The 26747-nt window shown below is 37.9% G+C and overlaps 2 protein-coding genes across 3 annotated transcripts in view; both read right to left on the bottom strand.

The window, feature by feature from the left end:
• The window catches only part of atf2 (activating transcription factor 2), a 47579-nt gene extending 31457 nt beyond the window's left edge, over window positions 1-16122 (bottom strand). Inside the window, exons 1-7 of the mRNA XM_056465177.1 lie at window positions 16103-16122; window positions 13203-13272; window positions 10869-10965; window positions 10666-10784; window positions 9673-9798; window positions 6940-7118; window positions 3500-3614 (exon numbers count right to left, since the gene is read on the bottom strand). Coding sequence (XP_056321152.1) covers window positions 3500-3614; window positions 6940-7118; window positions 9673-9798; window positions 10666-10784; window positions 10869-10965; window positions 13203-13250 — 684 coding nt within the window. The 5' untranslated portion in view covers window positions 13251-13272; window positions 16103-16122. The remainder of the gene's footprint in view (window positions 1-3499; window positions 3615-6939; window positions 7119-9672; window positions 9799-10665; window positions 10785-10868; window positions 10966-13202; window positions 13273-16102) is intronic.
• Window positions 16123-18070: 1948 nt separating this feature from the next.
• On the bottom strand, window positions 18071-26269 carry atp5mc3a (ATP synthase membrane subunit c locus 3a). Of its 2 annotated transcripts, none has more exons than XM_056465193.1 (5): window positions 26186-26269; window positions 25915-25991; window positions 21690-21764; window positions 21127-21317; window positions 18071-18648 (listed from the first exon to the last, which is right to left on the bottom strand). In XM_056465193.1, exons 2-5 carry the CDS (start codon window positions 25951-25953, stop codon window positions 18534-18536), a joined length of 420 nt encoding a protein of 139 aa, XP_056321168.1. In that variant the 5' UTR covers window positions 25954-25991; window positions 26186-26269; the 3' UTR covers window positions 18071-18533. The 2 variants fall into 2 exon arrangements, with proteins under 2 accessions (XP_056321168.1, XP_056321169.1); XM_056465194.1 differs by lacking the exon at window positions 26186-26269 and adding an exon at window positions 26089-26171.
• Window positions 26270-26747: the final 478 nt, after the last annotated feature.

Here is a 26747-nt window from a genome sequence, read left to right as displayed (position 1 = left end):
GAACACAATGGCAAATCAGCGCTGGTTAAGAACACGCTCAACAGCGCTCAGATGTAAGCAGGAAAAGGACATTTTATAAAATTTTAGTACCGATTGCTACCAAATTCCAGTATGGTGATAACACTCCATTATAATAACGTAATCACCAAACTCGACATGAAATGGTCTTCCACGTCTGTTCCATTTTCCACGTCTTTACGGCTTTCACATTCGAATTGCAGATCAAAACAAATACAAAACACCAAAAGTAAACGTTTAAACTAAATAAAATGCACTTTCAAAAATGGTTATAACATTGCGCATCATTCGCTCATAGCAAACTAATGGTAAGAGGGGCGTGGCTAAGAACATCGTGTCTGAAGCGGACTACACTCGGACTACATTCACACATGCACTGATATCAGATTGACCGGATTGCGGATTAAAGCTAATAATATTGTGAATAATGTTGTAATACTGGGAGTGACAGAGACAACTGAAGTTCGGATCCAAGTGCAGGTTTAATCAAAGTCAGGCAAGCAAAGGTCAACACAGGTGCAAACAGATGTATAAAGGCGGTCCAGAATCGTAGTCAAATACAGGCGAGAGGTCAGTTACTTCTACGTCAGACTACTTACTTCTATTTTTTTTTTAAAATATATTTATTATCTGTTTTTTGTCCTGTCTCTGTAATCCTGTAGCACTGTAGAAGCTCTGTCACCAAAACAAATTCCTAGTATGTGTGAACATACCTGGCAATAGAGCTCTTTCTGATTCTGAGAAGGCAGGCAGCAGACAGGGAGAACTAGATAAACAAGACTAGGGTCAAAACACAGGAAAACAAGACTAAGGAAACGCGTTGAATTGTCACTGGAAGTGAGAGTGTGTGCTGATTAAATAGTGTCTGTGATCAGTCCTTGACGATCCTCAGGTGGTGCGAGTGTAATCAGTAGAGACTTGTAGCAGGTGTGAGTATGTGTGTGGCATGACTGAATATGTAGTCCATTAATGGCGGAATTGTAGTCCATGTGTGTTTGTGTGTGTGATCGTGACAAATGTTCAGTTTCATACACGGAGCAATCGTTTCGCTTCACAAGATCTAAGTGTGTCATCAGGAGCCACGGCTATTGATTTGGACTCGTTTCTATGTGTTTATGTTTAATCTAAAAAAACTGCCACCATTCACTGCCACTATAAAAATGACCAATGACCACAGATTCAACGAAACATGAAAAAAGAAAAAAAGTCACCTACACTACCTGACAAAAGGCAACAAATTATAACTTGACTTCTAATCGATCATTTGGAAAAGTGGCATTTTTCCCATGAATGATCTGTTGAACTGCATCTAATCATCCCAAATACTGTACAACAGCGGTTCCCAACAGGGGGGTCCCAGTGAGCTTTGTGGCGGGTCGCGTCATATTTTAAAAATTTCTTAGCAGTGGACAATTAGGAGAATGATCATGTTGCCTTAGTTCATTTTATCCCCTAGCTCAGTGGTCCTCAATCACCGGTCATGGATTAATTGGTACTGGGCGGCACAAGAAATCATTAATTATTTCCGTTTTAGTTATTATCTGAGTCTGAACGATCTTTTATTTAGAAAAATGACCTTATTCTCACGGTTACATCTCGGTCAAAATTTAACCTACAAGCAGCAAAATGAGTAAGAAACAGATGTCTTCAGAAAATTTCTTTGCTAAGGTCAAAAGACCCAGTGAAGGACCTGCAAACTGCCAAGGGATGGATCCGCAACCCATTTGTCAACAATTCAGGTGAATCCACCATCCACCATTTCTCCATAAATAAAACTTGTATCAGAGCACCAGTAATGTTTTGTCAGCTTGTCGTCCTCTGAGAAAACGGTTGATGGTCGCCTAGCAACCTACGAAACTTCGAAAATGTTATTGTGGTCAAATAAGCGTAATCTAGAGGCCTTTGCCTTTCATATAAGCCAGTTCTGATGCCAAATGATCAACTAAAATCAAGTTAATATTTGCTGTTCCTGTACATATTGGATGACCTGTGAGAAATGAACAGGAACATTTTTAGATAAACCACACCTTTAAAGCTGTTGTTGTATTTAAGACACAGCAGACTAATATTTGAAAAGCCTTAGCGATGCAATGCTAAGCAGTCGGCTCGCTAATGTTGGCTTAGCATCCTCAGGCATGATGCTTTTGTCTGCATCTTTGCCTAATTAGACATTTTAAGGTCATCTCCTTTGTGTTTGAGTGCTGCAGGATTATGATGTAGTAGATGAGTGTAATGAGTGTGTGTCCTGACCGCTATTTGTCAAGAGTTTCATCCGCACACACCTGTGAGGAGGACAGACATGATCTATAGCCCTGTTTATACACGGTTATCACATCCATCTCAGATGATGACACACACACACACATACATGCACGCACACACACACACACACACACACACACACACAGATGCGCTAATACACGTGCGCAAACAAACTCACACATGCACATACGCACACACTCGCACAAACACACACATAGAGATGGCCATGTACATATGTGCGCACAAACACACACTAGCATAAAGGTGCACGCATGCACACAAACAGACAGACACATACACAAAACACACAGAGACACACTCATGCAGATGCACACACACACAAACAGATACACACACACAGATGCACACACACACACTCAAGACAGAATCTCACACAGCTGTGTATACACACACACATATGACCACACAAACAGACACCAACACACCACACACAGACACACACACCCTCCCACACACACTCACACGCAAAAACAGATACACTTACACAGATGCACAAACAGACACACACACACGCAAACAGACAAACACACACCACACAATCAGACACACACATACAACACACACCACACAAATGCACACACAGAAACAAAGACACAAACACACACACGTACACACACACACACACACATGCAAACACACACCACACAATCAAACAGACACACACACAATCAGAGAGACACACAAACAAACAGACACACCACACTCACACAAATAGACACACACTCCCACACAAACAAACACACACACACAAACAGATACATGACAATAGACACACAAACAAACACACGCAAACACACAAACACACAATCAAACAAACAGACACACACACAATCAGACAGACACACACCACACACACACACACACACACACACAGACACACACTCCCACACAAACAAACACACACACAAACAGACACATGACAACAGACACACAAACAAACACACATGTAAACAAACTAACAGACACACGCACAACAAGAAACAGACAGACACACACACACACACACACACACACAATTTCAGATTCTCCAGGAGCTTCGCTAATTTCCGCATGCTCCTGTACTTTCCATTCGCAGTGTTGAATGGAAACCCAGTGACTGTTGTGCTACGCTAATCACCGATGTCTCATTCAAAAGCCAGTGACGTTATGCTAATACCTGATGTATCTGTGTGAAATGCACAGAGAAACACACACTCACAGGAATGGCAGTGGGGATGTGCACGCTGGAGCTGGCAATGGTGGCTGGAATAGCGACTGGCATGGTCTGACCGTTCGGCAGCTGAAGCAGAACCGGAAAGGTGCCAGACACCGGACTGAAGACAGATAAACAAACAGCAGAGTTAGCAGAAACACACTCAATACACAAACACGTGTACACACTAACAAACGACACACAAGCAACACAGAAACATTATATAAAGTCAACATGAACATCTGATTAGCATTTTACCAGGCTTGTTCTTTTCTTGTTCTTAGCAGGTCTAGAAAACATGATCACATCACTTCAATTTTACCCTCCTTACACTGGCTGCCTGTTAAGTTTTTGTATTCGGGTCTTGATACATCACAAAGACTTGCGGTAACTGTGCTAAGTGTAAAAGATTTGTTATCAAGTATGCTATCAGTATCACATGCAGAAAAAATTGTTCATGCTTTTATGACTTCTAGGCTGGATTACTGTAATTCTCTGTTCGCTGATTGCCCAGACCTCTATTATTAAACTTCAGCTCAAAACGCAGCTGACAGAGTTCTTACAAGGTCTAGAAAATAAATATGACCTATAACCCCTCAATTTTATATATATATATATATATATATATATATATATATATATATATATATATATATATATATATATATATATATATATATATATATATATATATATATATTTCCAATTAGCACTGTCCTTCACAAGTAACAGAAGATACTTGCATGATTCCCGAAGACAAAGAATTCACAACTAACTATTCCTAGATTAATTAACTATAGAAATGGAATGTTTCTTGGTCGGAGTAATTTAATACATTTGCGGCCTTGAACCACAAGCGCTCAAACAATCTTATGTTGAGTTATTAGAATTATTAGAATGTTAAGTAAATATAATAATCCATGAAGATGTCCTACTATAAATATAGCAAAAAATTTTTTGATCAATCTTGACAACTTTAATGGTGATATTCCTTATATTTAGATTTATTGAACCCTCTTTCTTATTGCTCTTTCATAAAAACATACATCAATGGAAATTTATTTCACTTATTCAACTTTTATACTGTATAGAAATCTCAATATCCAAATTACCCTTCTGACTTTTGCAGTCCAGGGTCACATTTTAGAGTTAAACATTAAAGAAGAGCTGTACATTTAAAAAAAGCTCATTTTTGTGTTCATGTTGACTTTAAGTACAAGAATTGAACATAAATAAAACGAATCAACACATTTCTCTTCAACTGATGTGCGAAACCGAATAAAAATAAAACGCTCTGATGATCAAGCACTTAATAATGCGATGATGTGAAAGTAAAGGCACGTAAATCACAAGCAACTGAAACCAAATCATGAACTCTCCAAATAAATGAGAAACAAAAACCAAACACCAAATGAGGCGTCAAAAGGAGAAAACGATGCCAGACTAAGGCCATGTCCACATGTACACGGGTATTTTTATAGAGTTTTCGCCGCTTTAATTTTTATGTCCTTATGAAAACGCCAAAACGCACTGTGATGCATGTTAAAGACATGACAAATCAATAGGTGGAGATAATGACACTTTTATAAAGGGTTCACACCAAACGGGGAATTAATTATTTGCCCTAGTAAACTGCATACAAGTCCATGTAAACATGGGATTTGCAAGATGTCCTGCTGCAGTCTGTAGCCCGATGACTGGATCAGGTACAGTATGTAGTGGATGCTGTAACAACCATGCTTCTGTGAGGGTTGGGTTTAGGGTTGGGGTAGGTGTAGATGTTAAGAACTGTGAGGGTTGGGTTTAGCGTTGGGGTAGGTAAGGATGTTAATAATTGTGAGGGTTGGGTGTTGGGTTGGGGTGGGTGTAGATGTTAATAACTGAGGGTTGGGTTTAGGGTTGGGGGGGTAAGGACGTTAATAATTGTGAGGGTTGGGTGTTGGGTTGGGGTGGGTGTAGATGTTAATAACTGAGGGTTGGGTTTAGGGTTGGGGTAGGTAAGGACGGTAATAATTGTGAGGGTTGGGTGTTGGGTTGGAGTGGGTGTAGATGTTAATAACTGTGAGGGTTGGGTTTAGGGTTGGGGTGGATGTAGATGTTAATAACTGTGAGGGTTGGGTTTAGGGTTGGGGTATGTATAGACTGTTATAACTGTGAGGGTTGGGTTTAGGGTTGGGGTATGTGTAGACTGTTATAACTGTTAGGGTTGGGTGTTGGGTTGGAGTGGGTGTAGATGTTAATAACTGTGAGGGTTGGGTTTAGGGTTGGAGTGGGTGTAGATGTTAATAACTGTGAGGGTTGGGTTTAGGGTTGGGGTGGATGTAGATGTTAATAACTGTGAGGGTTGGGTTTAGGGTTGGGGTATGTGTAGACTGTTATAACTGTTAGGGTTGGGTTTAGGTATGTGTAGACGTTAATAACTGTTAGGGTTAGGTTTATGGCTGATTTAGGTGTTGACGTTAATAACCGTGAGGGTTGGGGTAGGTGTAGACTGTTATAACTTTGAGTGTTGGGTTTAGGGCTGATTTAGGTGTAGACTGTTATAACTGTGAGGGTTGGGGGTAGGTGTAGACTGTTATAACTGTGAGGGTTGGGTTTAGGGTTGAGTTTGGTGTTGACGTTTATAACCGTGAGGGTTGGGGGTAGGTGTAGACTGTTATAACTTTGAGTGTTGGGTTTAGGGCTGATTTAGGTGTAGACTGTTATAACTGTGAGGGTTGGGGGTAGGTGTAGACTGTTATAACTGTGAGGGTTGGGGGTAGGTGTAGACTGTTGTAACTGTGAGGGTTGGGGGTAGGTGTAGACTGTTATAACTGTGAGGGTTGGATTTAGGGTTGAGTTAGGTGTTGACGTTAATAACCATGAGGGTTGGGGTAGGTGTAGACTTTTATAACTGAGGGCTGGGTTTAGGATTGAGGCAGATGTAGAAGTTAATAACTGTGATGATTAGGTTTAGGGTTGGGGTATAGGTGTAAATGTTAATAACACAATGTAATTGGCTATTTAATACATCATATAAATAATTCTAGTAACAACCACTCACACATGCACGTCCACTATGTGTTGGACCTGATTCAGAATGTAATTGTGCAACAGGCTGTTTTTAGGACACACTCGGAACTTGGAAATTGTCTCATTGTCTTATGCGTTTGGTGTGAACCCAGCCGTGTTGGCCATTAGAAATGTGAAAACAGAGCGCACACTGGCGTAATGAGGCAAAAACTCTGGTTGTAGTGTTCACACAACCACATCGTATCCAAAGTTTCTTCAAAGTTTCCTCACCCTGGCCAAAGTTTTCAGAAAGTTTTGGTTTCAGTCATCGATATTTCGTTTTCATGTGGACAAACAGTGAAACCACTTAGAAAAAAAACTATTGATTTGAAAATACCCATGTACATGTGAACAGGGCCTAAGCAGAATAAGTAGCACCTCTGGAAGTTACTTACACTATGGGTCTACTAGAGGACGGGACCTGGGTTATAACAGAGCTAGATGTTGGTGACGGGAGAGCTTGCTGAATAACAACACCAGCCTCAGAGTTGGCCAGAAGCACATTGGGAACTTGAAGGGATGGAGGGCGGACTATAGTGGACGGAGGCAGAGAGGACGGCTGCAAAGAAACCTCCTGAAAACACCACATGAGAGCCAAGCTGCATCAACACAACTACACCAATCTTACACTGACTATGTCTGCATGGACATCAGTAGTCAAGTTCAAGTTGAGTTTTAATGTCATTCCTCTGTGTGTGTGAAACAAAATTGTCTCTCGCAGGACCATGGTGCTACATAAACGAACACAATCATTAAATATGAACACATCACTGGACGTAAGAGCTTTTTTAAACCTATACATAACTTACATACCAGTAGTAATCTTACTATTCTAATTATTAACTTTACATGCACTACAAATACTAAACGATACACATGACCTAACACAGACTATACAAGTACTTTAACATAAGTCAGAACAATATTGTGCAAGAAATAGAGGTATTTAAGGTTGAAAAAGAAAGTAGTGCAACATGATTTTTGAAGCATTCACAAGTAATTGCTTTTCTTATTGAGTCCTCGCAAGATGAGGTTTAAGAAAAGAGTCCAGTGCATATGTAGAGGATCATTATTAACTGCAAGATAATAGTATGATTAAGGTGTTAAACCCTCCTGTTGTCTTTTGTCAAGTCAAAAATGACCCAGGCACCATTATAACAGCAGAAAAACAAACCCTTTTCTTAATTACATCTTTAATCTTTATCTTTACATATTTAATGTGCCTGAGGTTGAGTACAATAAATGTAAATGAACATTTTTTAGGTGAACTATACTTTCAAAGATTCTGAACTTAAAATTGGAGTTGCAATTTTCCAGTGAAAAGGCTGGGAATCACAAAATTAGGTCACCACAATTGGTTGAGTCTTATGGCCCATTTCCACTGAGTGGTACGGTACAGTACAGTTCGGTTTGGTACTCTTTTATAGCCGTTTCCACTGTCAAAAGGTGTACCGAACCGTACCGTACCACTTTTTCGGCACCCTTTCGAAAGGGTACCAAACACGAGAAAGGGTACCAAAAGGCGGAGCCACACGCGCAGCTGAACGCTATTGGTTTACAGAGATACGTCATTCGCTTACGCAACAAGCCAGAATGAAAACAAAAAACCCGCCATGTTTGAAATACACAGCGAGAGATTATAGCGGAATTATAAATACATATAATAACAAGCCATGGTCGATCTGGGCTCAAACAAACCTTGTCGTCGTCTTGACGAACAGCCACAAAGCCAAGAAGAAGAGCAGATTTACCCTGTGCCCCGTAGTTTTTTACAAGCCAGTCTGAAGCGCGAGCGGTTTCGCTTTCTTCCTTGCGATCGCACGCGTCTAACATTATATCTGAAATAACAAACTTCTTGAGCTGATGATAATAACCTGCGCTTGATTATTGACGTGCTTTTGAAACCCGATCCTTTCTGACAAACGCGAGAGTGAAGCGCGAAAAAACAAAGGAGAAGCCGGAAAAAAAGGAGCACATTATTATTCAGCAAACATGAACAAAATACCACGTATAACTAACTTAATATCTTCATCTTTTGGACTAATATGAACTGAGAATGACGGAATTATTCTCTAACAGAGGCTACATGTGCTGCTGAAGATTACAGACACAGATAAGAGGTTTACACTGACTGTAGGCTATATTTTGTGTTGTTTTGAACCTAAATACGGACGAAATGTCTGCTATATGTAGTTCTTCTGTAGTTGGTAACATATTGGAGACTGTAAGGGGCTGTATGTGTTTATATATGTTCATTTATTTAGTTATTTAATATAATTACAGACGTTACAGTAGGCTGTTTCGCACTGTCATTGATCTGCAGTTATAATCAACTCATGTTCATAGTAAAGTTAGTAATAAACATTTCTACACAAGTATTTATGTGTGTAAAGCATCTGTTTTGTGAGAAGAGCTTTTCATATGATATGTGAGCGACCCGTACAGCTTTATTGTAGACATTTCCTCCAGCGAGAATGACGTCAACTGAAACTTTCTGTCATACACCACGCCCACCAAAAGGGTACCCTTGTTAGTGGAAACGCAAGCTTGATAAAGGTGACCCGTACCAAACCGAACCGTACCAGTCAGTGGAAATGAGCCATTAAAGCCCCGATATACTCGAAAAAATTATTGGGTTTAAGGTTGGGGTAAAAAAAAAAGTTAGGGCACTAACTCTAGAATGGAGTTTGGACACCCCTGCCCTAAGGTCTACACTACATGACTTCCTTACTGCCGGGACACACCAAGTGGCAGTGGCATAGCAGACAGGCTGAAGGTTAGCATGTTGAGGGGGGGCCTGTGAGATTACGATTTGTCTGTGCACGCTGGAAGTTTGGTTTCAAAAAGATAGATTCTGCCCCCCACAGTGCGGAAAGACATGTCCTCTTCATGTCTGTTTGGTGGGTTCACGCAAAGCTTTTTGGTCCTGATGCAATCCAATGCAACGCAACACAGTTGGATTTCATTGGTGCTAGTTGTTTGGTGTCGGCTTGGTGTGTCCCGGAAGTCCACAAGTCTAGATTGTGCCATTTGGAATAGTGTTTAGTTTACAACCACTAGCTAACATGAAGATCCTTAAATAAACCCCAACATTACTGGAAGTGTTTCGGCAGCTGTCTGTGTCTCACCTTGTCATCAACGGTGGTCGACTCTGGGTGGGGAAGAGGACTGTCTCTGTGCGACTCCATGGGAGTTTGCTGCTCTACTTTGTTTCGAACGACTGGAGTTGCAAGAGGAGACAAGTCCAGCGGCAACTGCAAAACACAATATAGGGGTTCTTTAAGACAATCCCATTTAATTGCAGTGATATAAACTGAATATACAGTTAATAGCAGGAAATAAATTATATTTAAGTTAAAAGATGTTGCCAAAGTTTTAATTTTGAAAGATAATTTGAAGTTGGAAAAGATAATAAACCCACGCGAACACAGGGAGAACATGCAAACTCCACACGGAAACACCAACTGACCCAGCCGAGGCTCGAACCAGCAACCTTCTTGCTGTGAGGCGAACGTGCTACCCACTGTGCAGCCCTCAACTGTATGTATGTATGTATGTATGTATGTATATATATATGTATATATATATAGTTACCTTCTTTTTCTGATTTAGTCCACTAGATGGTGAGTGAACTGGGTTCAGCATGCAGCAAGTTAGTAAAATAAAGATGGTGGCATTGTAGAAAGCTTCATAAAACATTTAAGACCCTTCATTAAAATGCTTGACAATCTCATTTATTTGGTGATATAAACTGAATATACAGTTAAAACTGGGAAAAATATACATAATTAGTTAAAAGATGTCGCCAATGTTTTCCTTTTGGAAGTTAAATTAAAGTTGGAAAAAATAATAAACTACAATATTTAGCAGAATATAGTTTTCAACAATATTTTAGAATGACAAGTACCATGATAATATCACATTGCGGGGACAGTTTATTAAATAAACAGTCATTTTAAACAGTAATAACATTTCATATATATTTTTTCAGTTTCACCAATGTCTAAATGAGCTCCGAGGCTCTTCGAAAAACATTACTAATCTTACTGACCCCCAATCGTTGAATGCAAGCGCATCTGCAAAACCATTACACAGACTGCAGAATAAATTGGCGTGTTTACCTTTTTAATGTCCTCCTCCGTGGCCTTTTTAAAGTCATGCTCAAACGGGCTGGTGAGCTCGTTAAACAGGCCCACCTCTTCGCAGTTCTTCAGGAAGCGGGTCGGAGTCGGCGTCTGGTCTGCAACAGGAGCCCATAAAGCCGTTAATACATAATTAATAATAAGAGCTAGTGTTGATTTTCTCGGATTGCTCTCAGACTCACCAGCGATGATGACGCTGTCGCTGCGCGCCGGACCGAACCTCAGGGTCATCTCATGCTTGTGTTTATGCACCGCCAGGTGGTCTTCATTTGTGAATCGCTGTCGAAGACAAAAACTGAGACTAAAACTATTGGTCGAAAAAATTGTGGTTAACAATTGTGGTCAATCAGTCTCTGAATATAGGAAATATGTACAAACAAACAACAACAACAGCACAACATTTCCTCTTCAAGCTAAAGTTTGGCACCAAGCACAGCTTGAACTGTTTGTCCTGACATTTTCTGAAATAATGTGCTGTGTGATAATATCAGGCGTCTTTCAGCACTTTCCAGAGTTCTTCTTTAAGTTTAGAGCGTCATATCTTTCTTTTTCTATCCAGATGATCTCATACAGACTCTATAATATTCAGGTCTGGACACTGTGGAGGCCATTTCATGACTCTGTGTTTCATCATTTGTTTTCGTTCTCCAAACAGCATTTCGCTTGCAATTAGCAAATAATCATCACGCTGAAAATGAAAACTAATTAAATAAATAAATATTCATTTTCAGAATTACTCGGCACTCATACTATAGAAGAAAATCAGACCTGTGGCAGTTTAGAAAAACACCTGTAGATGCGCTTTTACAAACAAACACATTCCTTCATTCATTTTCTTTTTGGCTTAGTCTCTTTATTATTCAGGGGTCACCACAGTGGAATGAACCGCCAACTTATCCAGCATATGTTTTAAACAGCTGATGCCCTTCCAGCTGCAACCCATCACTGGGAAACACCCATACACACTCATTCACACATACACTCATAGACTACGGACAATTTAGCTTACCAATTCCCCTATAGCGCATAAAAACGGCGAGTGTTTTCATTGGGGATCTGGGTCAGGCGCAGTGATTTGTTCACTCGTCAAGCCACGCTTATGTATTTATCATATCATACAGAGCAACTTCACTATTATAAGCAAAACATATCAGAATATTGCAATCTTCAACTAATAACCCACACAGAACAAATGCTAAAGTCAAACACAACATTAGGATCATTTAAAATTCATTTTAAATGACATATTTCTACCCAGCTATTGAGTTAGTCATTTGACCCAAAATTGGGTTACAACATTTTTTAGAATGTAAATAAAAATGTCAATCTAAAAAAATGCTGGGTTGTTTTAACCAACATTTAGTCAAATATGGAGAAACCCAACATCAGGTTAATTTCTAAAATGAAATACAAGACATTTTTTTAACCTATTAGATTTGTCATTATTTAACCCAACATTGGGTTAAAACAACCCAACATATCTTTAGAGTGCATTAATAGTGTAGCAGCAACACAATTAAACATGATATTACTTTAAACTTGGTAACTCGAAAAACGGCGAGTGTTTTCATTGTGGATCTGGGTCAGGCGCAGTGATTTGTTCACTCGTCAAGCCACGCTTATGTATTTATCATATCATACAGAGCAACTTCACTATTATAAGCAAAACATATCAGAATATTGCAATCTTCAACTAATAACCCACACAGAACAAATGCTAAAGTCAAACACAACGTTAGGATCATTTAAAATTCATTTTAAATGACATATTTCTACCCAGCTATTGAGTTAGTCCATATTTGACCCAACATTGGATTACAACAACCCAGCAATATTTAGAGTGTAAATAAACATGTCAATCTAAAAAAATGCTGGGTTGCATTGAGTCAAATATGGAGAACACCATGTCACATGTCTTTGTACTGTGGGGGAAACCGGAGCACCCGGAGGAAACCCACGCCAACACAGGGAGAACATACAGGGAGAACTCCACACAGAAACACCAACTGACCCAGCCCAGGCTTGAGGCCACAGCAATACCCACTGTGCCAACACGATGCCCAAACAAACACATTTCTTCATTCATTTTATAAATATTTTTAACCACTTTCTAACATGTTTAACTACATAAATGATCTCTAATATAAAGAAGTTTGTCTGCTATCTTTATAATTTCTACTTTTATTCATTTAAGTTACATTTGTGTAGTTTTGGATTCATTGTCTGTTCAAACTATTACTTTATTTTATGTCTTTTAAGAGGATGTAAACACTAAACTTTGCTCTGGTCAACACTGGACGTGTTCTGTTCACCCTGATTAATAAAATAGAAATCTGTTCACAAAATAAAAACTAAAAATCGCAACACCATTAACGAACCAAACTGAAATGTAGAGCCACTTGTGAAACAGCATCGAAATAAAACTTATGCAAAACTAACTAGGTGCAAACCACCACAAACAAAAATATGGCCCTGCAGCTGTAATGTGTGTTAGAGCTTTAGGAGAGATCACATGCCTGTCCGCAGCCAGGAGCAGTGCAGAGGAACGGTTTGTCATCACTCATATTCACAGCTTCAGTCTGCCACCTGAGAACATAAAGAAACAGTCAAAACAAAACCTTTTATTCAAGTACATTAAAATATACTTTTTTTACACTTTGAGTGTTTCCAGAAGTTATCGTAGTTGCGTTAACTTAGATGGTGGCGAACGGAAGCTAAAATAATTCATTTGTATATACTCCAATTACCATTAAAAAAAGACATGACATCAATTTTATCAATTTAATAATTGACATTTTCTTACATTCACCCACCATTTTTTTCAGTCACTGTAGTTGCATAAACTTCGATTGTGGCGAATATAAGTTAAAATCCTAAATGCTCCAATAGCAATTAAAAAAATAATACATACATTTATAAATAAACTAATTTAAAAATGCCCTTTTTTCCCATTTTGTGTGTTCCTAGAAAGTCCAATACTTTCTTTTTACTTACTACTTTGATAGCAATAAATGAAAGTTTAAATTATTATATTTCTTTGCATTCCGTAATGCTCCAAAAGCAATGAAAAGATACAACAGAATTTTCTTTATTATTATTATTAATATTATTATTATGCCAAGTTAACATAAAATTCATAGAGTTGAAAAAATTTGTAAAATACATAAGAATACAAACCATCTATTGTTCTTATTTTCTGTCTATTAAAAATGGTAAGACTTTATTTTGATGGTCCCTATTGCACATTGTGTTGTATGGAAGTCTGTTTCCGCCACTGAAAAATTGAGTTATAAAGTCCGAATTTTAAGTTACAAAGTCGCAATTCTGAGTTATAAAGTCGCAATTCTGAGTTATAAAGTCGCAATTTTGAGTTATAAAGTCAAAATTCTGAGTTATAAAGTCGCAATTTTGAGTTAAGTCACAATTCTGAGTTATAAAGTCAGAATTTTAAGTTAAAAAGTCAGAATTCTGAGTTATAAAGTTGCAATTTTGAGTTAAAAAGTCACAATTTTGAGTTATAAAGTCAGAACTTGAGTTAAAAAGTTGCAATTCGGAGTTATAAAGTCAGAATTTGAGTTAAAAAGTCACAAAATTGAGTTATAAAGTCGCAATTTTGAGTTATAAAGTTAGAATTTTAAGTTAAAAGTCACAATTTTGAGTTATAAAGTCAGAATTTGAGTTAAAAAGTTGCAATTCTGAGTTAAGTCACAATTTTAAGTTAAAAAGTCACAATTTTGAGTTATAAAGTCAGAATTCTGAGTTATAAAGTCGCAATTTTGAGTTATAAAGTCGCAATTCTGAGTTATAAATTCAGAATTTGAGTTAAAAAGTCGCAATTCTGAGTTAAGTCACAATTTTGAGTTATAAAGTCGCAATTGAGTTATAAAGTCAGAATTTGAGTGAAAAAGTCACAATTTTGAGTTATAAAGTCAGAATTTGAGTTAAAAAGTCACAATTTTGAGTTATAAAGTCGCAATTTTGAGTTATAAAGTCACAATTCTGAGTTATAAAGTCGCAATTTTGAGTTCTAAAGTCAGAATTCTGAGTGAAAAAGTCACATTTCTGAGTTATAAGTACATGTCAATTTACAGAAACCCTAACCCCAACCTAAAAGTCTACTTATAATCTACTAAGAAGTAGTCAACATGTAGATACAATGTAACTTAAATTCAACAAAATGTGTTAAAGGGACCATCAAAATAAAGTAATACCAAAAATATATATAAATATATAAATACATCAATATGGTCAATTCTTTATAGTAAGTAATTACAATTGATTAATCTTTATCTCCTGTTTTTAAAATACTATAAAGTAATCAGATTACAGGTACTTTCACAGATTACAAAATGAAGGTGAATTATTTATAAATGTATTCAAACTCTTTTTTTCCTTTATAAAAATGTTCTATTTGAAATACTGTCCACATTTGTGTTTTCACTCTCTAAATGAAAAGGTATGCAATGTTTGATAGATTACACTAAAAAAAGGAAAATATTTTTAGCATTTGTTTTAAATTACATTGTTATAAACAACTTATGTCAGTATTCAGTTAAAACCAACCAAATGTAGAAAGAATACATTAAATTAAATAATTTATCTGATAGATATGTGCTGCATAAGCAAGAGTAACTGGTGGTTCATTCTGCTGTGGCGACCCCTGATAAATCAGGGACTAAACTTAAAGACAGTGAGTGAGTGAGGATTCATCTGATAGATTACATTACTAAAATATTTCCATGTAACGTATTTCTATTCGTAAACAACGAACCCAGCACTCTCGACATTCATAACCATGAACAACAATGAATATTCTTCTGCATCATTGTTAATAACAGCTGAATTATGTGTGTCAGGCTTTCACAAGATCTTAAGTATTACGCATCATCATTTTTAAAGCATACACATCTGTAAATATAATGTACATATCTGACATTTGTATGTAAGTGTTAATTATTCTATTCAATAACTCACATACAGTAATGAAACATGCTCATATTGACATATCAGCACAACCTATTGTCATCTCATCTCCTGCTTAAAGCCCCTCAAAAACACAGAGTTTTAGTATATCATTAAGCCCAACTGAAAAATCCCATCTCTTTGATCACAAGCCTGCATATCTTTAATGCATATCCAGTGACACCGAGAAGAAATCAACCCAAACTGATTGTTTACATCAGTCAGAAGGCTAATCAATGCTTAGCCTCATCTCTCATTCACTTCAATGGGACCTCAGCTAGCGGTTAGCATGCGTCGCCATATTAGTAACAAAGAAACGCCGACAAGCTGTGAACATGTCGCAAAGCAGCGTTTTTATTGTTTTATATATTCAGACTATTTTGCTAGCGAACGGAAAGCTCTTTTGAAAAGGCGTGTCTGATAGTAAATACTAGGCATTGATGCGCTTACTCACCCGCAGGCTGAACCCTGAAGAGCCAAAGCCCACTTATACTAACTCTCGCGAGAGTTTGGGATTTCTGTTAAACAGTTGAATGGAAATGTGTGAAGTCTCGCGAGAATAGCAGTTCTCAACTGGAGCCAGTGTCAAGCCCTTTAAACTTTATTATCGCGATCAGAAAAGCAAGCGATGAGATCGCCTTGTTGAGAAATAAAAACAAGTGCTTTATTAGAAACCATTTGTAAAAGTTCTGTTACAAAATTAATATCTTTACATGTAAATTGATTAAAAACCAATTAACCATCTAGGTAATTGACAGCCAGACACTGTTGTGAAAAGTACTGTGAAAAGTTTAGAGACTGAAGAAGAATTCTTATTGTTTACACACACGGTCAAGACGAACGGAATGGGGAAGAAAGATGAATGTGGCATCAACAACATGAAAGCATGGATCCATCCTGCCTTGTATCAATGGTTCAGGCTGGTGGTGGTTGTGTAATGGTGTGGGGAATATTTTCTTGGCACACTTTGGGCCCATTAGTTCCAACTGAGCATCGTGTCAATGCCACAGCCTACTTGAGTATTGTTGCTGACCATGTCCATCCCTTTATGACCACAGTGTCTCCATCTACTGATGGCTACTTCCAGCAGGATAACGCACCATGTCATAAAGCGTGAATCATCTCAGACTGGTTTCTTGAACATGACAATGAGTTCACGGTACTCAAATGGCCTCCACAGTCACCAGATCTCAATCCAATAGAGCACCTTTGGGGGGAACGAGAGATTGGCATCATGGATGTGCAGCCGACAAATGCAACAGTCTGGAGCAATGTGATGCTATCATGTCATACGGATGTCACATCACGTCACATGTCATATCGACCAAAATTTCTGAGGAATGTTTCCATAGTGTTGAATCTGTGCCACGAAGGATTAAAGCAGTTTTGAAAGCAAAAGGGGGTCCAACCTGGTACAAGTCAGGTGTACCTAATAAAGTGGCCAGTGAGTGTGTGTACATATATATATATATATATATATATATATATATATATATATATATATATATATATATATAATTAATTAATATTAATAATTAATATTTAGCTCAGGTAATTTGCACTTACATATTCAGTGGCAGTGAGGAATTATACATTTAATTATTTTTACATTTTTAATGTCAAATAAATTATTATTATGAACATCAAAAAGTCAGTAATAAAAATACTGACTAGTAAAAATAAAAATACTCTAGTTTCCAAAACGTATTAAGCACAAAATAATAATACATTTGTTAGTTAAAAATAATATGCATTTTTAATATTAATAAAAGCATAAAGCACCAATCGAATCCTGACAATTTAAATAAAAATAAAAAACCCTGAGTTTCAGAAAACATTCATTTTTATTTAAATTATATATATATATATATATATATATATATATATATATATATATATATATATATATAAGGCATGGGCTGGTATAAGTTTTTGACGGTATGATAACCTTGGATAAAAATATCAGTTTCACTTCTGTTAAATAATTTATTTTAAAATGTCAGCAACCATTTCCCCGATTTAACAATATATTAAATAAAAAATATATATTTCTAATATTTTGGAACAGTAAACATGTCAGGTTACATAATTGAAATAAACCATTGACTTCTACTATGTTAATTAGCCTCAAAAACACAGATTTCCTTACAACACATTAAAAGGCACTTTAAAAATAGTCTACATACAGTATACCTAAGAAATGGTATGGCAAAATATTTTTTGCGATTTTAATACCTTGAAAACGGTTATCGTCCCATGCTCTATCTATCTATCTATCTATCTATCTATCTATCTATCTATCTATCTATCTATCTATCTATCTATCTATCTATCTATATGTGTGTGTGTGTGTATGTATGCATGTATGTGTGTTTGTGTGTGTGTACATGCATATGCATACAAATGAAACAGACACAATGTATTAACAGTAAACTGTGATCTAAATTTATTTAACGCAATTTACAAAAGCATCTGAGGTTTTAAATTGGCTTTCAACCAATTGCCATTACTGTACAGTAATACTATTAACCAGCAGTTCAACCCCTGAAAACCTCTGAGTGGACCCTCAGTCTACACACACACACACCATGCTTCCCTCTTCTGATGTACAGAAAGTGCTATGAGGCTGTTTATTCCCACGTCGAATCCTCCGGCGGCGCAGATGGAGCTGCTGCTTTGCTCATTCAACGGGCATGAACAGGATTTGGGGTTTAATTAGTTGAACAATTTATAATTGTTACATGATTTCTTCGAACAGAGCGGACTTCGCATTCACACATCTTCTCCCACAGAGACCAACAGCAGACGTTTTGGTAGCAACGGCGAAAAAAAAAAAAAGTTGTCACAACTGTACTAAACGCGTTTACATTTCTATGAGGGTGTTTTTACATGGCGAACAGGATCAAGAAAGCCACCATCAAACAGAAGAGCCCCATGGCTTCAGACAGAGCAAAACCCAGGATGGCGTAAGAGAAGAGCTGCTGCTTCAGAGACGGGTTCCTGCAGGACAAACATACACAAAAACAGGCCTGTGTTAGAAAAGCATAAGTGCTGCGTTCCAATTCGCATGCCATCCGTCCTACAGGGTTCCCACGCTTTCATGATCAGCAGATTCAAGGACTTTTTAAAAGCGCCAATTATTTTAAATCAAGCACCTTTTAAAGGGCACCTATGGTGAAAAATCTACTTTTCAAGCTGTTTGGACAGATATATGTGCATGTATGGTGTATAGAGCGTCATATTGGGGTGATATAAACACACCCAGTGCTTTTTTAAAAATTTAACAACATAAAAAACGGTGGACCAATTGGAGCGGTTTTCAGATCGACCGCAACTTTACGTAGGAGAGCGGTCCCCCCGCCCACCAATATTGATTGACAGGCGTGTCATCATATCCTCAGTTTGTTGATTCACGTCCGCCATTTTCAGCGTGAGTCGAAGCGATATCACTAAAGGAACACGCTAGCTCTATTTTTAGATGCAAGGCTCATTGGGCTCAACACAAGATCAATATTCTCCACATTATCGCTCTAATCAGAATTATTGGTTGTATCTTTAGGTAGGTTTGCAAACATGTGTACTTCTCATTGAGTCTACCTTATACTTCAGCCGTTTGCATTTCTCGCGATCACAGAAGCTCCCTGTGATCTTAACTAGGTGCTGCTGTACCTGACGCTGTGCCATGCGTTTTAGAATTCTAAACATAGGTTTCTATCAGGGTACACACAACGGCGCGACGATTCGGGACACTTCCATGTTTCTGCCGCAGCACAGAGAGTGTCTGGTGTGCCGTGTCGCGGCTTTGAGCGGCGCATCCGGTGCCTCAGTCAAAGTTAATTCAGTGTGCGTGGTTATTAGTTTCTGTGTACAAGCTCAGTACTTGAAACTAGCACACAGTTGGCTGTAAAACTGTACAAAGACACAAATGATTTTGTACTCTCTGCTTGGTCTGTGTCCGAGTCGTATATGTATGACTGAATGCTGATCCTCTCACTCCTGCTCCTTCTCTCAGTCTGCCCAAACACAGAGCGGGTGAGCTCATGGCTCCGCCCCCTTGTTACGTTGGGCGGGAAGCCAAAACTAATCTACATGTGAAGCAACACACCCATAAATCAGCGAGCTGTGGACACGCCCCCAACATGACACTTTTTAACACATTATAATAAAAAAATCTGAATTGTGTTTTAAACTGAACCTAAACTGGCACACTCAGAAGAACCATAATATTATTAAATCATAAAAAAAGAGGTAAACTATGTGCCCTTTAAAATAAATTCAGCATATGTAGCGCTATTGAACGTCCTTACTGTTCTTAACAATTCGCTTACACTTAATATTGACATTAAAAACAGAGTAATTTTCAAAAATTGATTGTTTAAAACAAAATCATGTTAAAAAAACTAGTAAAATTGATGAACTCAATAATGGTGATATTAAAATGCGGTGTCTGACATATTGATAAATGTGCATTATTACAGTGTTACTGTACAAGTTTCAAATTTAAGATTTTCGCCAATTGACAACACGTTTTGACTGCTAATATGCCAGTGATTTGATGCTTCGCAAAAGTTGCAGACACCTTTACTGATATCAAAATGCTTTTTTGATGCCAAATTAATTTATGCAGTTATTCCTTACACCGATTAAAAAGACTTGAGTAGGCCTAGGCTACTATAATAAAGAAAATCTTCTCTAAATGTAGAACTAAATACATTGATATGCATTGTAATATATGATGAATACTCTTGACACATGAGAGTGTAAAGCCTGCAGCAACAACAAGTGTGTAAAGTTATTGCGCATCATATTTAAACCGTTTACTGCTAATGTTATGTCATTTCGCTCACATGAATAATTGAATATTAATCAGATGATGTCATTACACTGCTGTGCCATCAGCCAATCGTTGCATTGCTGATCATGATTTCGAGGATCGATAGATCTGTCCTTTACAACACACTCAGCGATCTCAGATCAGTTCATCCAGACATTTAAATCTGATTCGCGAACTTGTTTGAAGAACCAAATTAGCCAGAGATCAGTTATCAAGAGTAAAAGATCCAGGATCTGCCAAATCATCTTAGATCATTTAAGCGAGGTACGAAGAACGGACCCCAGGAGTCTGTAAGGCTGTAATAACTCTCCCCAAACCCTTTTCCCCATCTTTATGAATTAAATGCCTACTTTACTACATCCAATCAGCTCACTGTAGAAAAAAACAAGCCACGCCCACTTCTCTCATTCAATATTCTGTATCTCTTTAAAAAAAATCTGCATCACAACACGAGAAAAAAAATAAACAACAAAGGTCACATCTTCCAGTCCATGCAGACTTTAAGCTAGTAGTGTTACTTAATGGTTTGTAAATCCCGTGAATTGAGATGTAACCAATTAAGTCAACACACAGATATTGCAATATTTACTAATAATGATGATTTTTCCGATATATTCTGCAGCTCTAATTTGGACGAATTTTACCTGGCGTATCCAATGATGAGGCTGCCGAACACGGTCCCAATTCCAGCACCGGATCCCGCCACTCCCACAGTAGCAGCTCCAGCTCCGATGAACTTAGCGGCGGTGTCGATGTCACGGCTCACAGCGCTGGTCTGAAAGCTTCTGAGAGCCATCTGAGCAACCGGAGACTGCAGGATAGCAGCGGTACTGACCTACAGGAGGACGACAGGAGATATATGACCTCTGCGTGACCCCTGAGTTCACACTGCTACTGACTGATCCTTAAAGGGACAGTTCACCCAAATATAAATTCTGTCTGTTTTTATTTTCTGACATTTATTTCTCATTTGCTGTTTATATAAATATAGTTTATACAAATCTAAAACGCTTTGGCAATACAAAATTTAATTCCAATAAAGCAAGTTGAACAGTGTCATGTAAAAGCTTTTTTTGTCATATTATCATTTATGTGCTGTGGATAAAGGGCGTTTCTCAATCCGGCTACCACCACAAGTATATTTTAAACCCATGGGAAGCACTCTAAATATCATAATTATATTATTCTTATAATTTAGACAAATCACCTCAGCTTTGGCCTCTGGTCTGGAAAGCACAGCAGCAGAAACCGGCCTGTACATGGACCTGGAGCCTGCACGCACCTGAAACACACACAAATACATGCCGTTATTAGATTATACTTGAATGATGGTAGAAATTTGTTTTGAGAAATGTAAGCATCCAAGGTCAAAATTAGTTTTAAAGATATTCACAAAGGCAGTAATTATATAATAATAATGTTGATGTAATAAATCAAAAAGGGGTTTAATCCTTTGACTTCCCCTCTACCAAACGGTTGACCATGTTTTTATTGTTTTTAATAATGGCTGTTAAAGTCATTTAAAGAATGACTGTTTTAAATTATGGTTTACACATACAGCATTGTTGAGTTACCAAAAATAAATAAATAAATAAATAAAATCAAACAAACATCCTGTTGCACTACTACACTTGATTTTGATTTTATTGTTAAAAAAAACAAAAAACAAACAAACAAGAAAACATGTTAAATGAGAATCTAAAATATTTTATGACATACTTCAAAAAATAATTATGATTTAGTATTCAAAAACGTTTTATTTTAGTTTTTTTTTATAAATTGGTGTTAAACTTCATATTTTCAGCTTTTTTATAGTACATGTATTAAGTCCGGTACTTTTACCATAAACCGACATATTTGGTAGAGACTGATCAGCGTTTCCTCTATGACTTTTTCCAGCTGTGGCGGCAGACCTTTCTTACACAGATCTGACAAGATTAAATGAGGTAAAGTTGGTTTTATATTCGCACATTCAGACTTTCTCCTTAATGACAGAATTTCAGAAAAGCATTCTTTGCTATTCTAAATAGTGAAATCATATTAGCAGCTAATGACTATCAAAGCACAACATTGTTCACACTCAATTAAATGGTGCTAATGCTGTTTTGAAGTCACACTTACATGTGATTTCAGACTGCATATTCAAAGTAGCGTGGTAAAATAAATATAGGGAGCGTGTCACTAAGTTGTCACCATTTAAAAACGAACGAAAGTGTGAATTATAAAAATCTTTAACTTTACCTCAATACAAGATTAAAGGGATAGTTCACACAAAAATAATCTCACCTCTTACAGACAAAAGAGTAAGTTAAAATTTTATAAGTGAAGTTGAACACAAAACAAGATAATCTGAAGAATATTGGAAACCGGCATTCCCCAACATTCTTCAAAATATCTTCCTTTTGAGTTCAACAGAAGAAACTAAAATGATTTGAAACAACCCATACCTGTCAACCCTTCCGATTTTTCCATGAGTCTCCCCTATTTTACAATTCTATCCTGCTAACATCCCATAAAGCTATCTTCCAGTATTTCTCCTGTATTTTTAATCTTTCTATGAAGGGTGGCAATAAACAAGAGCCGATACTCCCTATTCGCAACCCATACCGCCGAACCACCAGGGTACGCCCCTTTCTCTTAAACGAGAATCTGTTCTGTGCTTTCATTTTATTTAGGCATGAAAACACTTTGAAATAAATACAAAAACGATGGGATTTTCATCCTTTCCATTACAGGTGGCGTTGCCCCTTCTATGCAGTCCTCAAAACAATCAGTTCGTGTAGCAGCACGGGAAAGTCAGACACGCTCCTCAGTGATAAATAGATGCTGTTTTTCACATGAATTCTGTGACACGCCTGTTATTTAAGCTCTACTCCGAGCTCCTCCCCATCTATAAGGATGTGCCCTGCCACCATGTGAAGGAAACTCATTTCGGCTGCTTGTATCCGAGATCTTGTCCTTTCAATCATGACCCAAAGCTCATGACCATAGGTGAGAGTAGGAATGTAGACTGACCGGTAAATCGAGAGCTTTGCCTCAAGGCCCAGCTCCTTTTTTACCACAATGGACCGGTACATCGACCACATTACGGCTGTACCAATCCGCCTGTCAATCTCACGCTCCATCTTTCCCTCACTCGTGAACAAAACCCCAAGATACTTGAACTCCATCTGGGGTAAGGACTTTCCTCCAACCTGGAGATGGCAAACCATGTTTTTCCGGTGGAGCACCATGGCCTCGGAGGTGCTGATTCTTATCCCAGCCACGTCACTGTCGGCAGAAAACTGCCTCAGTGCATGCTGAAGTTCCATGTTTGATGAAGCCAACAGAACAACATCGTCTGCGAATAATAGAGATGAATTTCAGTGGTCCACGAACCGGACCCTCTCCAGCCCCAGGCTGTGCTTTGAAATTCTGTCCATAAAAATTATGAGCAGAACTGGTGACAAAGGGCAGCCCTGTCGGAGTCCAACATGCACTGGATACAAGTCTGACTTATTGTTTTTGAGATGTTTTTGACATCTCAAAACATTGCAAGAATCAGCTGCTTTGTTTCCAGTGAGGACTTAAAGAAACTTGTTCATGCTTTTATCAGCAGCAGGGTGGATTACTGTAACGGCCTCCTCACGGGCCTTCCCAAAAAGACAGTCAAGACAGTTACAGCTCATCCAGAACACTGCGGCCAGGATTCTGACCAGAACCAGAAAATCAGAGCACATCACACCTGTCCTCAGGTCTTTACATTGCCTCCTAGTTACATTCAGAATAGATTGTAAAGTATTATTACTGGTCTATAAATTACTAAATGGCCTAGGACCTCAATACATTACAGATATGCTCACTGAACACAAACCTAACAGATCACTCAGATCTTTAGGATCATATAAACTAGAAATTCCAAAAGTTCAGTCAAAGCAGGGTGAATCGGCTTTCAGCTACTACGCCCCTCGCTGCTGGAATCAGCTTCCAGAAATGGTCAGATGTGTTCCAACATTAGGCTGAAAACATCTGTTTAGCTGTGCCTTTACTGAATGAGCACTGTGCTACATCCGACAGATCGCACTATTATGTTTTTCTCCTCTTTTTCATTCTTCTATAACCTGTTTTAACACATTTTATCTGTTTTATCATTTTTATTATTTGTTGTTGTTTTTCTTATACTTGTCTCTTTTATTCCTGTTGATGTAATTCACTTTGAATTGCCACTGTGTATAAAATGTGCTTTATAAATAAACTTGCCTTGCCTTATTGCCGGCAATGCGAACCAGACTCCTACTCTGTTCATACAGGGACCATACGGCCCTTAACAGAGCGCCTCTGACCCCATACTCCCAGAACACCTTCCACAGAATGCCATGCCACGAGGGACACGGTCGAATGCCTTCTCCAAGTCCACAAAACACATGTGGACTGGTTGTGCATACTCCCATGACCACTCGGGCACCCTAGTGAGGGTATAGAGCTGATCCAGTGTACCACTGCCTGAACAAAAACCACATCGTTTCTCCTGAATCCTAGGTTTAACCATCGGCCGGATGGTCCTTTCCAGTACCCTGGCTCAGACTTTCCCAGGGAGGCTGAGAAGTGTGATCCACCTATAGTTGGAGCACACCCTACTGTCCCCCTTCTTAAAAATGCTCTTTAATCAGAATGTTTAAATGCAGTGAAGAAAAGCTTAATGAGATTTGATAACTTGATTCAATTTCTTTCTAATGGCTTATAATTGTATTAGGCTAAACGGTTTGCTAATTTATTAGCAGGTTTTTCTAATGTATACAATTTAATCTATCCTTTGTAATTAATAATAACAAAAATCATATTACTGACCGTTTCAACTGTTCATTTATAATGAAACCGCTCCAGATGAACATACTTAGTAATTTGGGGAATTTATTTTTTAGGTTTTATAAGGGGTTATCCCATATTTTCACATCCCAATGCTGACAGGTATGGTTTGACTTTATCTGCTAGCCTTTAGCGAACTCACATGTTTCAAATCTGAACCAAAAAGGTCAAAGGTGGACTACAGAGCGTGACGTCAGCGTTAACCCTTTTAAAACCCTTCAAGTATGAATGAACTTCAATAATAACTGTATTCTCTGTGACTTGACATTTTATCGAGCTACCATTAAAATTGTATTTACTTTATGACAGCCATGGCACAATTTCCCACTCTTTTTGGTTTTGTTCCGTTCGCTATTTTTGTTGCTACTGAGGAGTTTATACCGTTGCAACGTCAAACATCTTTGCACCGTTACAGTTGTACTCGTTAACAACAATTCAAATTTTTAAAAAGAAGCTGTCCGTTAAAAAAAAACGACTGAATTACTGACGTCAAACTGAACCGGCTGCAGGCCAAACGGCTGCGTCTCGAAGTGAAAGCTCGTCTTTTAAGCACAATAACAGTGTTTACTTGGTCTAACATCACTCACCAGGGCAGGTGTGGAGACGAACTTTGCGCAGGTGAACATCTTGAAATATGAGCGAGTCTGTGAGCGGCCCGGGACTTCTGCAAACACAAGATATATATGTAAGGTCAGAAAGGATTTATGTGAAGAGCTTTACAAATACTGCACATCGACGATATAGAAATAATCTGCTAACACCGTCCTGCTTAAACCCGCATATCTGCGCTCATACAAACAAAGGATGAATGTAGATTTATGAATCCTGAATGAAAACTAGCGTCCATGTTCAACTCACCGAAAGCAGAGGTCGAACCACCGGCTGAACTGCGCGTGCGCACAACCGACTCGGCGCAAAGAAGGGATACAGCTGCGGCAGGAAGTTAACGAGAATTGTGTATATTGTTAAACAAATAATCAATTAAATTGTATTTTATAAGCGTCTACCCCTAAACCCAACCCTCACAGTAATGTAAAAACAGTCATTATAACGCGTATTATTCACATTATTTATTATCTTACCCATTAAACTGTATTTGATAAGCGTACCCCCTAAACTCAAGCCAACCCGTGCCTTGCCTAATGTAAAAACAGTAATTATACCGGTCATTTTTTATATTATTTATTATATTACCCATTAAACTGTATTTTTTCAACGTCTACCCCAAAACACAACCCTCACAGTAATGTAAAAACAGTAATTATACCGCGTATTATCCATATTATTTATTAGATTGCATTTTATTACCGTCTACTCCGACCCAAACCCTAAACTTAACCTTTACAGTAATGTCAGAATATTATTGTTATACAGTGTCATACAAGTTATGCTATATTGATGTGAGGATCCTCAGCTGTAT

The sequence above is a fragment of the Danio aesculapii genome, chromosome 9 (assembly GCF_903798145.1).
Source record: "Danio aesculapii chromosome 9, fDanAes4.1, whole genome shotgun sequence".
NCBI classification, from domain to species: Eukaryota; Metazoa; Chordata; class Actinopteri; order Cypriniformes; family Danionidae; genus Danio; species Danio aesculapii.
Note: the sequence above shows the minus strand (reverse complement) of the source record. Positions and strands in the feature narration are given on the sequence as shown.

Coding starts and splice junctions, on each gene's coding strand:
- atp5mc3a (XM_056465193.1), bottom strand. CDS start 25,953: ATGTTCACCTGCGCAAAGTTCGTCTCCACACCTGCCCTG. Junction 21,765..25,914: donor TCGTCTCCACACCTGCCCTG/GTGAGTGATGTT, acceptor TGTGTGTTTCAG/GTGCGTGCAGGCTCCAGGTC. Junction 21,318..21,689: donor GACCAGAGGCCAAAGCTGAG/GTGATTTGTCTA, acceptor GTCCTCCTGTAG/GTCAGTACCGCTGCTATCCT.